Source organism: Nerophis lumbriciformis, linkage group LG03 (genome assembly GCF_033978685.3).
Source record: "Nerophis lumbriciformis linkage group LG03, RoL_Nlum_v2.1, whole genome shotgun sequence".
Classification (NCBI taxonomy): Eukaryota; Metazoa; Chordata; class Actinopteri; order Syngnathiformes; family Syngnathidae; genus Nerophis; species Nerophis lumbriciformis.
The window spans coordinates 20,132,710-20,148,203 of record NC_084550.2 but is presented as its reverse complement, the minus strand read 5'-3'; the positions used below and the strand labels follow the sequence as shown (position 1 = coordinate 20,148,203).

Genomic DNA, 15,494 nt, shown 5'->3' with positions numbered 1-15,494 from the left:
GGCCAATTTAGAACAGAAATACCATGGTCCGTAAACCAGGCACAGGTAGATTTTGCGCTGTGTGCAGGCGCCAAGTCCTGTTGGAACTTGAAATCTCCATCTCCATAGAGCAGGTCAGCAGCAGGAAGCATGAAGTGCTCTAAAACTTGCTGGTAGACGGCTGCGTTGACCCTGGATCTCAGGAAACAGAGTGGACCGACACCAGCAGATGACATGGCACCCCAAACCATCACCCAACCATGCAAATTTTGCATTTCCTTTGGAAATCGAGGTCCCAGAGTCTGGAGGAAGACAGGAGAGGCACAGGATCCACGTTGCCTGAAGTCTAGTGTAAAGTTTCCACCATCAGTGATGGTTTGGGGTGCCATGTCATCTGCTGGTGTCGGTCCACTCTGTTTCCTGAGATCCAGGGTCAACGCAGCCGTCTACCAGCAAGTTTTAGAGCACTTCATGCTTCCTGCTGCTGACCTGCTCTATGGAGATGGAGATTTCAAGTTCCAACAGGACTTGGCGCCTGCACACAGCGCAAAATCTCCCCGTGCCTGGTTTACGGACCATGGTATTTCTGTTCTAAATTGGCCCGCCAACTCCCCTGACCTTAGCCCCATAGAAAATCTGTGGGGTATTGTGAAAAGGAAGATGCAGAATGCCAGACCCAAAAACGCAGAAGAGTTGAAGGCCACTATCAGAGCAACCTGGGCTCTCATAACACCTGAGCAGTGCCAGAAACTCATCGACTCCATGCCACGCCGCATTAACGCAGTAATTGAGGCAAAAGGAGCTCCAACCAAGTATTGAGTATTGTACATGCTCATATTTTTCATTTTCATACTTTTCAGTTGGCCAACATTTCTAAAAATCCCTTTTTTGTATTAGCCTTAAGTAATATTCTAATTTTGTGACACACGGAATTTTGGATTTTCATTTGTTGCCACTTCAAATCATCAAAATTAAATGAAATAAACATTTGAATGCATCAGTCTGTGTGCAATGAATAAATATAATGTACAAGTTACACCTTTTGAATGCAATTACTGAAATAAATCAAGTTTTTCAAAATATTCTAATTTACTGGCTTTTACCTGTATATTAGACAGCTGGGAGATACAGGCGGAAAACCGAAATGTCTGGCGGTGAGACGGGGTATCGCAGAGGCTGATTTGAGGACAGGCCAGCTCGCAGAGGAGAAGAGAGACAGGAGGAAACGTACTGCAAATACCATCGCACAGCAGGAGCGGGAGGAAGTCTCTACACATGTTTGCACTAAATGCAACAGGGACTGTCACTCAAGAATTGGCTTGTACAGCCTTGCTCGGCGTTGTCAACAAACATGAATGTACCCTATCAACAAAACATCAAGTTAAAATGTGAAAATTATAATTAAATATGTGCATTGTATATTACTGTCAGGTTCAAATACAGGACATCTGTTACACAAGACAAAAGGCAAGGAATCAAACAGAGACAGAATTCAATTTGGACTCAATTGAGGAGAGACGGCTTCAACCTGTAACCTCTTACAGTGTCTTAGCACGCTCTGACGAAGAAGGTTCTCGTCTCCTCTTTTAATTCAGATCTTCCGTGTTCACGCACCAACATATGTCACAATAGGAATGGGGAGGTATGTAAAACAGTCATTGTTTTTGGTCGCTTTGAAGTCCAAGAAGAGGACTTCTCGGGCTTGGCTCTTCCTGGATCCAGCTGGGGCAGGTGTTGGAGGACAATGGACAACCCCTCCCGTCTCCTGTCCACAGTGACTTCAAGAGGGCAGCGTCTCGTAAATAGCGTTGACCAAATAGTTGGAAGAGAGTTGGAGGACAATGGACAACCCCTTCCGTCTCCTGTCCACAGTGACTTCAAGAAGGCAGCGTGTCGTAAATAGCGTTGACCAAATAGTTGGAAGAGAGTTTGTGAATTACTTCAAAGAGAGTTCGTTTAACACTTCAAAGAGAGTTCCTCCAGGAGTTGAGCACATCCTGCCATCTGTCCGTGCTGAACTCACAGTGGCGTTTCCCGAGCCTTCATCCTTTTGTTAGGCCTCGAAATACAGCATTCATAATACAACATTTGAAATACAGCATTCATAATACAACATTTCTTTTGTGATAACTTACAAACAATTATTCCAACATTTCCCCCCTGTTTATCGCAAAAACGTTCCCATAATCTCCTTATCCCTAATAACTTCGTCTTGCAATTTTCAGTTAATGGTTAATTTCCTTACGACAAAGTTATGTTTACACTCAGAGTTCAACATCAATTTTTCTCATTGTTACTCGGGTCTGGAAACAGATCAGGAACACCATCCAGGTAGGTATCCCCATCATCAGATTCATCTTCCTTATCGTCCGCCAGGAAGTGCATCTGAACAGCTTTATCATCTGCTGGGCTAATCGCTGTGGTAATCAGACGGTTAAGCAGGGAACGCAGACAGGGAATACAACAACATCCACACAACGTCAGTATTGCTACAAACACGGCCATAGATACTAGAATTGATGATACCAAAGACTTGTATTTGCCGAAACCGTCCATCCACCCATCCCACATAGATGTATCTATGCCTGAGTGCTCTTTCATTTTACCGTTGAGGGTGCAAAGGCCTTCTAGTGCTTTGGTCAGGCTACCTTCTGCATCGGTGTTGTTTGGTTTGAACGTGCAACACTGTTCACCAAATGTTGCGCACACACCCCCTCTTTCCGCTAACAACATGTCCAGCGCCATACGGTTTTGAAAGGCCATAAGGAAGGTGGCGGCGTTGATCAGCGACTGCTTCAAGTCCGGCCTGTGTCCAATTTCCCAATCTCTGTACGTTGTAGTGGACATAGTTTATTCTGTCAACATTCTTGTTAATCGTACACCACCAGTAGACGGATGATTCAAATTCAGCTGCAACTTGATTTACCAATTTATAGTCGTCAGATACACCTCTTGGACACCCATCAATATAAGTTGGATCTACAACACTTTGCCAGTTTACATCATGTCTAATTATTTTCCAATGTTCAGATATCAAACTGTTCAGGCGTGTTAACAATTCTTGTACAAATATTGATACTTTTACTATGTGTATGCAGTTATCTGATGATACATTTCCTAACTGTTGTACAGAGCCTTGCATGTTAATGCAGGTATAATTAGCTTTTTTCACATATTTATCAAATATTGGTTTCTGTTTTGTCTCTTTAGCTACAGGGTCAATTTTGTTTTGCTCATTACTTCAATTCAACTTTTTTTTGACTCATCTTGAGTAATTGTCTGGGCTTATACATACAACACAATCAGTTTTTGTAGCCTTTCCCACTTGCTCCGCCATAAGGAACAAATTAATTACCAAAACAGGAACCAAATATTATCAAACTTTGACACACCATCAAATGGTATGCTTACAACTTTGTCACAGTGGAATTTGTAGTGTGCTAGTTAACATGTCCCTTTGATAACACAAATACAATTCCAAATACTTTTTTTTTTTTTCATTATATGACCTTTTTAAATACAATCCCAAATACTTTTTCCCATTACTGTTTTTCTGGCATGGGTTTTCTGGCATTTTTTTTTTTCCACTAATGGGGTTACTCCGAATCCTCCCATTGCCCGTCTTCTAATACGACCTCCCCTGTGAGTGTATTTTACTTCTTGATTCTGCCAGTGGTTTGGGTTTACTATGGGTGCAGTATCATTTTGTTTCCTGAGTTCTACATTTTACTCAGATTCCCAAGTGAACCATATTAGGGGGGCAGGGCCGACCAGTACCAATATCGTTAACCCATATGTTATGGACCGTCTGAGCCATTGGGGTGTCATTTCTGCTGATTCACTCCTCTACCAAGGTCAGTGGTTTGGCTCAACTCTAGTCATCGTGTGCGTCCACACTATTACCAGACTTTGCTTCCCTTTCCTTATTGGATGATTCAACAGAAATGACCTTTTTAAGTGTACCCAGGTTGGTCTTTCCACTATCTTTCAAATGGTGTTAGTCCTGTTGTACTTGTAATGTTAATGTACATTTTTACTAAATATTTGCATAATGCTTTTGCTACTGTCAGCACATCTGCTTTTCCTTTAGGAAATATTTCTAACTACTTTGAAAATGCATCTACTATGACCAGACAATAATGTTTTCCTTCACTCTTATTTAGTTAATTGCCTAGATGTTTTATACAATTTTTTTTATAAGAATTAAACTATAGGAAGTATAGTACTTCTGTATAAGGGCATTCATATCCCTCCTGTTGAGCCATGAGTTCAACCTTGGCTCAATATTGCTGCTCACTTATACCGATTTTTCTTTGTAAGATTGGTTTATTGTCTGGACATACATAGATGTCCTTTTTGTTCAACATCATCCTCATAATTTCTTTGTATTCCTTTCATTGCTTGTCTCAATATATTGGTCAACTTGTTTTTGTAGTTCTTACAGCGTTTTTCAGCATTCTCTGTTCTTGATTTGATAAACGCCTTACAAAGTCTATTTTTCTTTTTACATGCATTTTTCAAACTGTTTATCATCCAAGGTGCATTATTTTGCCTTTGTTTAGATCTGCATGGAACCTCAGGACAATGCTTGTTATACAGAGTAATATAATGTTTACGAAAAGAATCATAGACCGTGTTTATATCGTCTGTATACACCTCTTCCCACTCTTGTTTTAATAGGTCATACCTGAAGTTGTTAATATGATTGACACTTCTTTTCCTCTTAAGTATTTGATGATATGCTCTTTTAGGGAATTGATAGTCAAATATTGAATCTAACTTAAGAATGTTATACTACACTTCAAAGTTAAACCTACTTTAAATTTACATGTAATAAATTCACTTTCACACCTCCCCCACTGCGCCACGCACACACACACACACACACACACACACAAGGTGGTGTGTGAGGGCGTGAGTGCATTTCTTAGGGCAAAGGTCAGCAACACTTGAAGAGATTTCTCTTTTTTTTTTTTTTTCTCTCTCTTCTTTCCTCAGCTAATAACCATGTAACCCACTTTATCATTTTATCATACTATACATCTCAACTCTTATTATAGTTATTAATCTAGGTTTTTATTTATTCCATTATTTAATTATACATATATATATTTGTATATATAAAAGCGCTCTTTATATATCCAAACATACATGTATATCTTCAGTCTACCTTTTCTTCATCTCTTATTTCAATACCCCCATTATCTCTCTCTCTCTCTCGCATTAGTTTATTTCATTTTGCATTAATTCTTATTATTGATTTTTCCCCATTTCTTCATTTATTTTTACTTTTCTCTCACGTTAGCACTTTGAGATTATTCTCCTATTTGCTTTTTCCTAACTGACCCTGTTTCATAATCTTCTGTTCTATGAAACATTAGCTTTTTTTTCTCTCTTAGCCCTTTCTTTTGCCTCTTCTCTTCCTTTTATTTTCCTTTCTTCCTGCTCTTCCTTTTTTTTTTTCTGTCTTTCTCCGTCTTTTCTATTTTGAGCCATTCTCATCCAGCACCCCGTGTGGTCCCACCCCATTCTGGCTAGCTTTTTTCTGTTACTTCCGCATTTTTCTATTATTGATTCTCGCAACTTTAGAATATCACCTACTTTGAGACATCCGGTAAATTTATGTTTTGATATCCAGTCATCGAGAAATTTCAGTAAATCTGGGTTTGTTATTTCTACCGCTTTCCAGTCTTTACATTTTAACTCGTCTTTTGGACTAACCTTTGGTTTACTTGTCCCTTTCCCTATTTTGTGAATTTGGAGTAATCCGTCGCCTCCTACAGAGCCGAAAACTTATAAGGATTACTTTTGTTTTTGTTGTAAGATAGTGGTTTAATTTATTATTGTGGTACACGTCGCTTCTACTGGAGATGGTTCCCCAGTGGAGGTGTCTTGCCTAGAGCATCCACAATAACCCACTATTTACTTCTCACAACTTTAATATGGAGTGATAGCCTAATGGCGATTACTCCCACACACTCTCACATTCACACCTTTCAGTATATTGATCTACGGAAATTTCAATGTTTATTACATGAGGATCCCATCGCCCTCCAGGTTATTGTTTTTTCACGGACAAAATTCAGTTTTTTATTCTGAATAGACCATTTTAGGTCTGTTGGACTCCGACGTCCCCAGGATAATGGTTCACGGATATTTCAAATTATTGTGGGCTCCGACACCCCCTAGTATGTTTGTTTATGGATATTACGGATTCCAGTTTTCGCGGTTCCGTTTACCTGCAGTCTTTTTGCCTCTTCAGTTTTTATCTTAATTCAGTTTTTATTTAAAATTTTAATACTCACGGACGTTGGACTCCGACTTCCCTCTAATTTGGCCTTTTTACCTGTTATTTACAGGGTTTGTTTTACCTGTTAGAGCCTAGGATTTACAGGGTTTGTCTATGCGTCGTAACCCTCAGTCACACACTTTCTCTCAGTCGTTTCTTTCTTCGTCAATTTAAAACGTACTCACTGCTCTCTGCCTTCCTTCCTGTTGTCCTCGGATTTCCGTCAGCCTTTCAATTCCAGCCCGAAATGAAGAAAAAGCAGTTCCTCAATCAGGATTTGGTTGCCATGGTCCTCTGGTTTCACTCACTCATGCTGGAATCGTCAGACGTGTTGGAATCCGGCTCGAAGGACCAATTAGATGTCAGGTTCAAATACAGGACATCTGTTACACAAGACAAAAGGCAAGGAATCAAACAGAGACAGAATTCAATTTGGACTCAATTGAGGAGAGACGGCTTCAACCTGTAACCTCTTACAGTGTCTTAGCACGCTCTGACGAAGAAGGTTCTCGTCTCCTCTTTTAATTCAGATCTTCCGTGTTCACGCACCAACATATGTCACAATAGGAATGGGGAGGTATGTAAAACAGTCATTGTTTTTGGTCGCTTTGAAGTCCAAGAAGAGGACTTCTCGGGCTTGGCTCTTCCTGGATCCAGCTGGGGCAGGTGTTGGAGGACAATGGACAACCCCTCCCGTCTCCTGTCCACAGTGACTTCAAGAGGGCAGCGTCTCGTAAATAGCGTTGACCAAATAGTTGGAAGAGAGTTGGAGGACAATGGACAACCCCTTCCGTCTCCTGTCCACAGTGACTTCAAGAAGGCAGCGTGTCGTAAATAGCGTTGACCAAATAGTTGGAAGAGAGTTTGTGAATTACTTCAAAGAGAGTTCGTTTAACACTTCAAAGAGAGTTCCTCCAGGAGTTGAGCACATCCTGCCATCTGTCCGTGCTGAACTCACAGTGGCGTTTCCCGAGCCTTCATCCTTTTGTTAGGCCTCGAAATACAGCATTCATAATACAACATTTGAAATACAGCATTCATAATACAACATTTCTTTTGTGATAACTTACAAACAATTATTCCAACAATTACAACACTCATTAAAACTGAAAATATATTACTAATAATTGACTAAAACAGGATGACAAAACGATTTGAATTAAAAAATAAAATAAAATAAACTTAATAATTAAAATACCATTACAAAATTTAAAAAATTTAAAATAAATAAAAAAATAAACATCAAATCTGTGACTAAGATGCCAAAGATATACTGTGTATATATATATATATATATATATATATATATATATATATATATATTTATATATATATATATATATATATATATATATATATATATATATTTATATATATATATATATATATATATATATATATATATATTTCGAGTGCAATGTCACGTTATCGATGGGAGAATGCATTTTTAGACAATATGACACTGAGAATAACAAGCGGTAGAAAATGGATTACAAAGGACCGATTTAAAAACAATAATAATTAAAAAAAACTAAGTATGATAATCATTTTTGGTACGCAGTTTGGGGACCCCTGATCTACAAAGTAAATAGTCATGAAAATAAAGAAAACACATTGAATGAGAAGGTGTGTCCAAACTTTTGGCCTGTACTGTACATTAAAGACTATTATTGTCGGAAGTAACTTCCAATGATTCTGCAGTGCACGAACAGGACCTGACAGCCGATATCGAGGATGACACCAGCGGAGACGTGAGGAACCTTCTCACCTCACTCCTGCAGGTACGTTTTTTTTTTTTTTAATTCACCTGATCCCAAAACTAATACACTATATTGCCAAAAGTATTTTGCCACCCATCCAAATGATGAGAATCAGGTGTCCTCATCACTTGGCCTGGTGTATAAAATCAAGCACTTAGGCATGTACACTGTTTCTTCAAACATGTGTGAAAGAATGGGCCGCTCTGTGATTTCCAGCGTGGAACTGTCATAGGATGCCACCTGTACATCTTTATTATCAGAAAATGGAAGAGTTTGGGAACAACAGCAACTCAGCCACCAAGTGGTAGGCCACGTAAACTGACAGAGAGGGGTCAGCAGATGCTGAAGGGCATAGTGCAAAGACTTTCTGCACAGTCAGTTGCTACAGAGCTCCAAACTTCATGTGACCTTCCAATTAGCCCACGTACAGTACGCAGAGAGCTTCATGGAAATGGGTTTCCATGGCCGAGCAGCTGCATCTAAGCCATACATCACCAAGTCCAATGCAAAGCGTGGGATGCAGTGGTGTAAAGCACGTGGACTCGAGAGCAGTGGAGTGATGAATCAAGATTTTTCATCTGGCAATCTGATGGACCAGTCTGGGTTTGGAGGTTGCCAGGAGAACGCTACATTTCAGTCTGCATTGTGCCGAGTGTCACATTTGGTGGAGGAGGAATTATGGTGTGGGGTTGTTTTTGGCTCCTTAGTTCCAGTGAAAGGAACTTTGAATGCTCCAGGATACCAAAACATTTTGGACAATTCCATGCTCCCCAACCTTGTGGGAACAGTTTGGAGCGGGCCCCTTCCTCTTCCAACATGACTGTGCACCAGTGCACAAAGCAAGGTCCATAAAGACATGGATGACCGAGTCCGGCGTGGGTGAACTTGACTGGCCTGCACAGAGTCCTGACCTGAACCCGATAGAACACCTTTTGGGATGAATTATAAAGGAGACTGAGAGCCAGGCAACATCAGTGTGTGACCTCACCAACGCGCTTTTGGAAGACTGGTGGAGAATTCCTATAAACACACTCCGCAACCTTGTGGACAGCCTTCCCGGAAGCTGTAATAGCTGCAAAAGGTGGACCCACATCATATTGAACCCTATGGGTTAGGAATGGGATGGCACTTCAAGTTCATATGTGAGTCAAGGCAGGTGGCCAAATACTTTTTGGTATTCATCATGATCTAATATGGAATTTTGCTTTGTGACAATTCTCACACAATAGTCATGCTTGTATCGGCCCACTGAGACGTTTTATAGACACAGGGCGCCATTGTTGTGCCTGCATACCCCCCACTCTCCCTCCCTCCCTTCCTTCCTTCCACTCCAAAGAAACCACAAACACAACAAATATGTCCCTATGAATGTGTTGCAGATGACGACGACCTATGTGGGGATGTTTGTCTAATCCCTCGCTTTGCCTTTTCCACTAAATCTTGTCATCTTCTGTCAGGCCAGCAGAGATGAGGGCTACGAGGTGGACGAGGACTTAGCCGAACAGGACGCCGCCTCCTTGTTTGAGGTGCTTTCTCACACTTATTCATAATCTTATTCTTTGTCTGCAAATCCACGGGATTCCAATGTTTTGGAATGTTAAAGTTAAAGTACCAATGATTGTCACACACACCCCCAAGTCATACCAAAGACTATAAAAATGGGAGCCATTACCTCCCTGCTTGGCACTCAGCATCAACGGGTTGGAATTGGGGGTTAAATCACCAAAAAATTATTCCCGGGCGTGGCCACCGCTGCTGCTCACTGCTCCCCTCAGCTTCCAGGGGGGTGATCAAGGGTGATGGGTCAATTGCAGAGAACAATTTCGCCACACCTAGTGTGTGTGTCTGCCTGTAACGTTAACCACACGATTAGATTAGATTTGATCAAAGTTAATTGATCCCTTGGGCGTGTGCCCTTAAGGTTCCAAAAGCAGCAGCACCTTATAGAGCAGGGGGTGTCAAACTCAAGGCCCGGGGGGCCACATTTGGCCTGCCACATCATTTTATGTGGCCTGGAAATAATAAGTTAAAGTTAAAGTACCACTGATAGTCCCACACACACACACTAGGTGTGGTGAAATTACCCTCTGCGTTTGACCCATCCCCTTGTTCCACCCCCTGGGAGGTGAGGGGAGCAGTGAGCAGCAGCGGTGGCCGCGCTCGGTTATCATTTGGAGATTTTATTTTATTTTTTTGGTGTTTCAGTTTTTTTTGTTTTTTTTAAAGTGCTCTGGTCAACATATGAAATAACAAGTGTGTGTAAAAAATTTGAAGTGCTCTACCTGTGGCCAATGTACGTAATAACAAGTGTTTGTTTGGCCAACATTAATTAAAAATAAATAAGTAGAGACATGCTGTAGTAACTTGGAGTAAATAAGGAAGATTAGATACCAATTACGAACAATTTTTTTTTTAAATAACTAAAACCTTACCTTTATTTGTATTTGCAAAGTTTGTATATATATTATATCAATGTTGTAAATACAAATCGTTATATATCTAGAAAGGGTAGTCCTAAAGAGGTGGGCCTTTTTCGGAGGTCTCAAGAAGGTAACAAATACAAGAATGTGTGTGTGTGTGTGTGTGTGTGTGTTCTTGTATTTCTACCATTCTTGAGACATCAACAAGGAGAAGTACCGTCCATATGAGGACCGGTGAACAAGTTAGGACCGAAATCATGCATCTCATAGAGAATGTCTCATTTGCACCCCCTGGTGGTGAAATCTATCAAAATTAGGGCGGTCCCAAAAGGGAGGGATTTTTCAAATTGACTGTGTGTCGGTTTTAAAAGTGATCCCGCTCTGGTCAACATATGAAATAACAAGTGTGTGTAAAAAATTTGAAGTGTTCCCCCTCTGGCCAACGTACGTAACAACAAGTGTTTGTTTGGCCTAAATTAACTAAAAATAAATAAATAAATATGTATGTAGAGACATACTGTAATAACTTGGAGTAAATAATGAAGATTAGACACCAATTACGAACAAAAAAAATAAAAAAAATAACTAAAAGCTTACTTTTTTTTATATTTGCAAAGTTTGCATATATTATTAATGTTGTAAATACAAATATTTATATATCTAGAAAGGGTGATCCTAAAGAGGTGGGCCTTTTTCGGAGGTCTCAAGAAGGTAAAAAATACAAGAGAGTGTGTGTGTGTGTGTGTGTGTGTTCTTGTATTTCTACCCTTCTTGAGACATCAACAAGAAGTACTGTCCATATGAGGACCGGTGAACAAGTTAGGACCGAAATCATGCATCTAATAAAGAATGTCTCATTTGCACCCCCTGGTGGTGAAATCTATCAAAATTAGGGCGGTCCCAAAAAGGAGGGATTTTTCACATTGACTGTGTGTCGCTTTTAAAAGTGCTCCCGCTCTGGTCAACATATGAAATAACAAGTGTGTGTAAAAAATTTGAAGTGTTCCCCCTCTGGCCAACGTACGTAACAACAAGTGTTTGTTTGGCCAAAATTAACTAAAAATAAATAAATAAATATGTATGTAGAGACATACTGTAATAACTTGGAGTAAATAATGAAGATTAGACACCAATTACGAACAAAAAATTTAAAAAAATAACTAAAAGCTTACCTTTTTTATATTTGCAAAGTTTTCATATATTATAAATGTTGTAAATACAAATATTTTTATATCTAAAAAGGGTGGTCCTAAAGAGGCGGGCATTTGTCGGAGGTCTCAAGAAGGTTACAAATACAAGAATGTGTGTGTGTGTTCTTGTATTTCTACCTTTCTTGAGACGTCAACAAGGAAAAGTACCGTCCATATGAGGACCGGTGAACAAATTAGGACATAAATCATGCATCTGATAGAGAATGTCTCATTTACACCCCCTGGTGGTGAAATCTATCAAAATTAGGGCGGTCCCAAAAGAGAGGGATTTTTCAAATTGACCGTGTGTCGCTTTTAAAAGTGCTCCCCCTCTGGTCAACATATGAAATAACAAGTGTGTGTAAAAAATGTGAAGTGTTCCCCCTCTGGCCAACGTACGTAACAACAAGTGTTTGTTTGGCCAAAATTAATAAAAAAATAAAATAAATAAAAACGTATGTAGAGACATATTGTAATAACTTGAAGTAAATAATGAAGATTAGACACCAATTACGAACAACATTTTTTAAAAAATAACTAAAAGCTTACCTTTTTTATATTTGCAAAGTTTTCATATATTATAAATGTTGTAAATACAAATATTTTTATATCTAAAAAGGGTGGTCCTAAAGAGGCGGGCATTTGTTGGAGGTCTCAAGAAGATAACAAATACAAGAATGTGTGTGTGTGTGTGTGTGTGTGTGTGTGTGTGTGTGTGTGTGTGTGTGTGTGTGTGTGTGTGTGTGTGTGTGTTCTTGCTATTTCTACCCTTCTTGAGACGTCAACAAGGAAAAATACCGTCCATATGAGGACCGGTGAACAAGTTAGGACATAAATCATGCATCTAATAGAGAATGTCTCATTTGCACCCCCTGGTGGTGAAATCTATCAAAATTAGGGCGGTCCCAAAAGGGAGGGATTTTTCAAATTGACTGTGTGTCGGTTTTAAAAGTGCTCCCACTCTGGTCAACACATGAAATAACAAGTGTGTGTAAAAAATCTGAAGTGCTCCCCCTCTGGCCAACGTACGTAACAACAAGTGTTTGTTTGGCCAAAATTAATTAAAAATAAATAAATAAATATGTATGAAGAGACATACTGTAATAACTTGGAGTAAATAATGAAGATTAGACACAAATTACGAACAAAAAAATTTAAAGAATAACAAAGCTTACCTTTTTTAATATTTGCATAGTATCCATATATTATTAATGTCGTAAATACAAATCTTTATATATCTAGAAAGGGTGGTCCTAAAGAGGTGGGCATTTTTCGGAGGTCTCAAGAAGGAAACAAATACAAGAATGTGTGTGTGTGTAGTGTGTCTCTCTGTGTGTGTGTGTGTGTGTGTGTGTGTGTGTGTGTGTGTGTGTGTGTGTGTGTGTGTGTGTGTGTGTGTGTGTGTGTGTGTGTGTGTTCTTGTATTTCTACCCTTCTTCAGACATCAACAAGGAAAAGTACCGTCCATATGAGGACCGGTGAACAAATTAGGACATAAATCATGCATCTGATCGAGAATGTCTCATTTGCACCCCCTGGTGGTGAAACCTATCAAAATTAGGGCGGTCCCAAAAGGGAGGGATTTTTCAAATTGACTGTGTCTCGGTTTTAAAAGTGCTCCCACTTTGGTCAACATATGAAATAACAAGTGTGTGTAAAACATTTGAAGTGTTCCCCCTCTGGCCAACGTACGTAACAACAAGTGTTTGTTTGGCCAAAATTAATAAAAAATAAATAAATAATTATGTATATAGAGACATACTGTAATAACTTGGAGTAAGTAATGAAGATTAGACACCAATTACAAACAAAAAATTTAAAAAAATAACAAAGCTTACCTTTTTTATATTTGCATATATTATTAATGTTGTAAATACAAATCTTTATATATATAGAAAGGGTGGTCCTAAAGAGGTGGGCATTTTTCGTTGTCACGTCGTGTCATTGCTGGTTTTACGAGCAGAGGAGCATGTTCGGCAGCGCACAATCACGGAGTACTTACAAGCAGACACAGTGTGTAGACAGAAAAGGGAGAACAGACGCATTTTGGCTTAAAAACTAAAGATAAATGTCAAGTTATATCACTGAAACGCCCTCAGGAAGAGGTGCTTTAAGACATGGCTAGCTAGCTAGCGGCTAAAGTCCAGCCCCAGTCGGCAGTGTTTTAGCTACTTCTAAATCCCTAATCCTGGTTTCCATGGCGACAAATAAAGTGAGTTTCTTACAAGTAACATTATCACTGGAGGACGAGAAATAGCTAAACATGCTTCACTACACGTCGTAGCTCACCGGCGTCAAAATGTAAACAAACGCCTAACCTAACTTCCACTGGAATAATACCAAGTACAGGAGCGTATCTTGTCGATACTACTATGATTATGTCGATATTTTTTGTCATCACATCTTCTTTCGTTTTTTAAAAATGTATATTATGTTTATAAACTCAGGAAATACGTCCCTGGACACATGAGGACTTTGAATATGACCAATGTATGATCCTGTAACTACTTGGTATCGTATTGATACCCAAATTTGTGGTATCACCCAAACTAATGTAAAGCATCCAAACAACAGACGAATAAGTGATTATTACATTTTAACAGAAGTGTAGATAATGTCACAACGAGGCGGTTTTCGCAACTTACTGCGAGGATTGTTCTCCCAGGAAGCAAACGGACTATTCCGGACAGGACTTGAAGGTAGGAACACGATTTAATCTTGACAAAAAAGGCGCACAAGGCGAAGGCCCAACTTTAGCGCGGGAAACAAAAGCGAACACTTAGCATAAACTGAGGACAGGGCAAAAACTCACTAACTGTGGCATGAACAAACAAAAACTTACTTGGCAAGGCATGAAGCAAACAATGACACCAGGACGACTAACAGGCTTAAATAATAGTCTCTGATTAGAGCAAGTGCGTGTCCCGAACACATGAGGCAGGTGAAACTAATCAGTCGTCATGGAAACTAAAACAAACAAGGATGCAGAAAAACAGGAACTCATGGTGTCTTAAACTAACAGAAAATAACAAAAAACATGATCCAGACCACAGATCATGACAGATAGAACATGTTAAAAGAGAAAGTAAGCAGATATTAACAGTAAATGAACAAGTAGATTAATAATTAATTTTCTACCACTTGTCCTTAATAATGTTGACAAAATAATAGAATGGAAAATGACACAATATGTTACTGCATATGTCAGCAGATTAAATTAGGAGCCTTTGTTTGTTTACTTACTAATAAAAGACAAGTTGTCTTGTATGTTCACTATTTTATTTAAGGACAAAATTGCAATAAGAAACATATGTTTAATGTACCCTAAGATTTTTTGTTAAAATAAAGGCAATAATGCCAATTTTTGTGGTCCCCTTTATGTAAAAAAAAGTATCAAAAAGTATCGAAATACATTTTGGTACCGGTACCAAAATATTGGTATCGGGACGACACTACTCTCCACACGCCCCTTTAAACCTAAATATAGCCCTCATTAATTTACTGTTTAAAATGTGCACCGTTGAAAGGTTTTACATATTTCCACCAAGTGCGTGTCCCGAACACATGAGGCAGGTGAAACTGATCAGTCGTCATGGAAACTAAACAAACAAGGATGCACAAAAACAGGAACTAATGGAGTCTTAAAACTAACAGAAAATAACAAAAAAAACATGATCCAGACCACAGATCATGACAGATAGAACATGTTAAAAGAGAAAGTAAGCAGATATTAACAGTAAATGAACAAGTAGATTAATAATCCATTTTCTACCACTTGTCCTTAATAATGTTGACAAAATAATAGAATGGAAAATGACACAATATGTCAGCAGATTAAATTAGGAGCCTTTGTTTG

General features: G+C 39.1%; 1 protein-coding gene across 2 annotated transcripts in view; it reads left to right on the top strand.

The window, feature by feature from the left end:
* The window catches only part of LOC133580734 (annexin A13-like), a 56,310-nt gene that overhangs the window by 32,221 nt on the left and 8,595 nt on the right, over positions 1-15,494 (top strand). For both annotated transcript variants that reach the window (XM_061934970.2, XM_061934961.1), the window contains exons 6-7: positions 7,970-8,049; positions 9,486-9,554. In XM_061934970.2, coding sequence (XP_061790954.1) covers positions 7,970-8,049; positions 9,486-9,554 — 149 coding nt within the window. The remainder of the gene's footprint in view (positions 1-7,969; positions 8,050-9,485; positions 9,555-15,494) is intronic.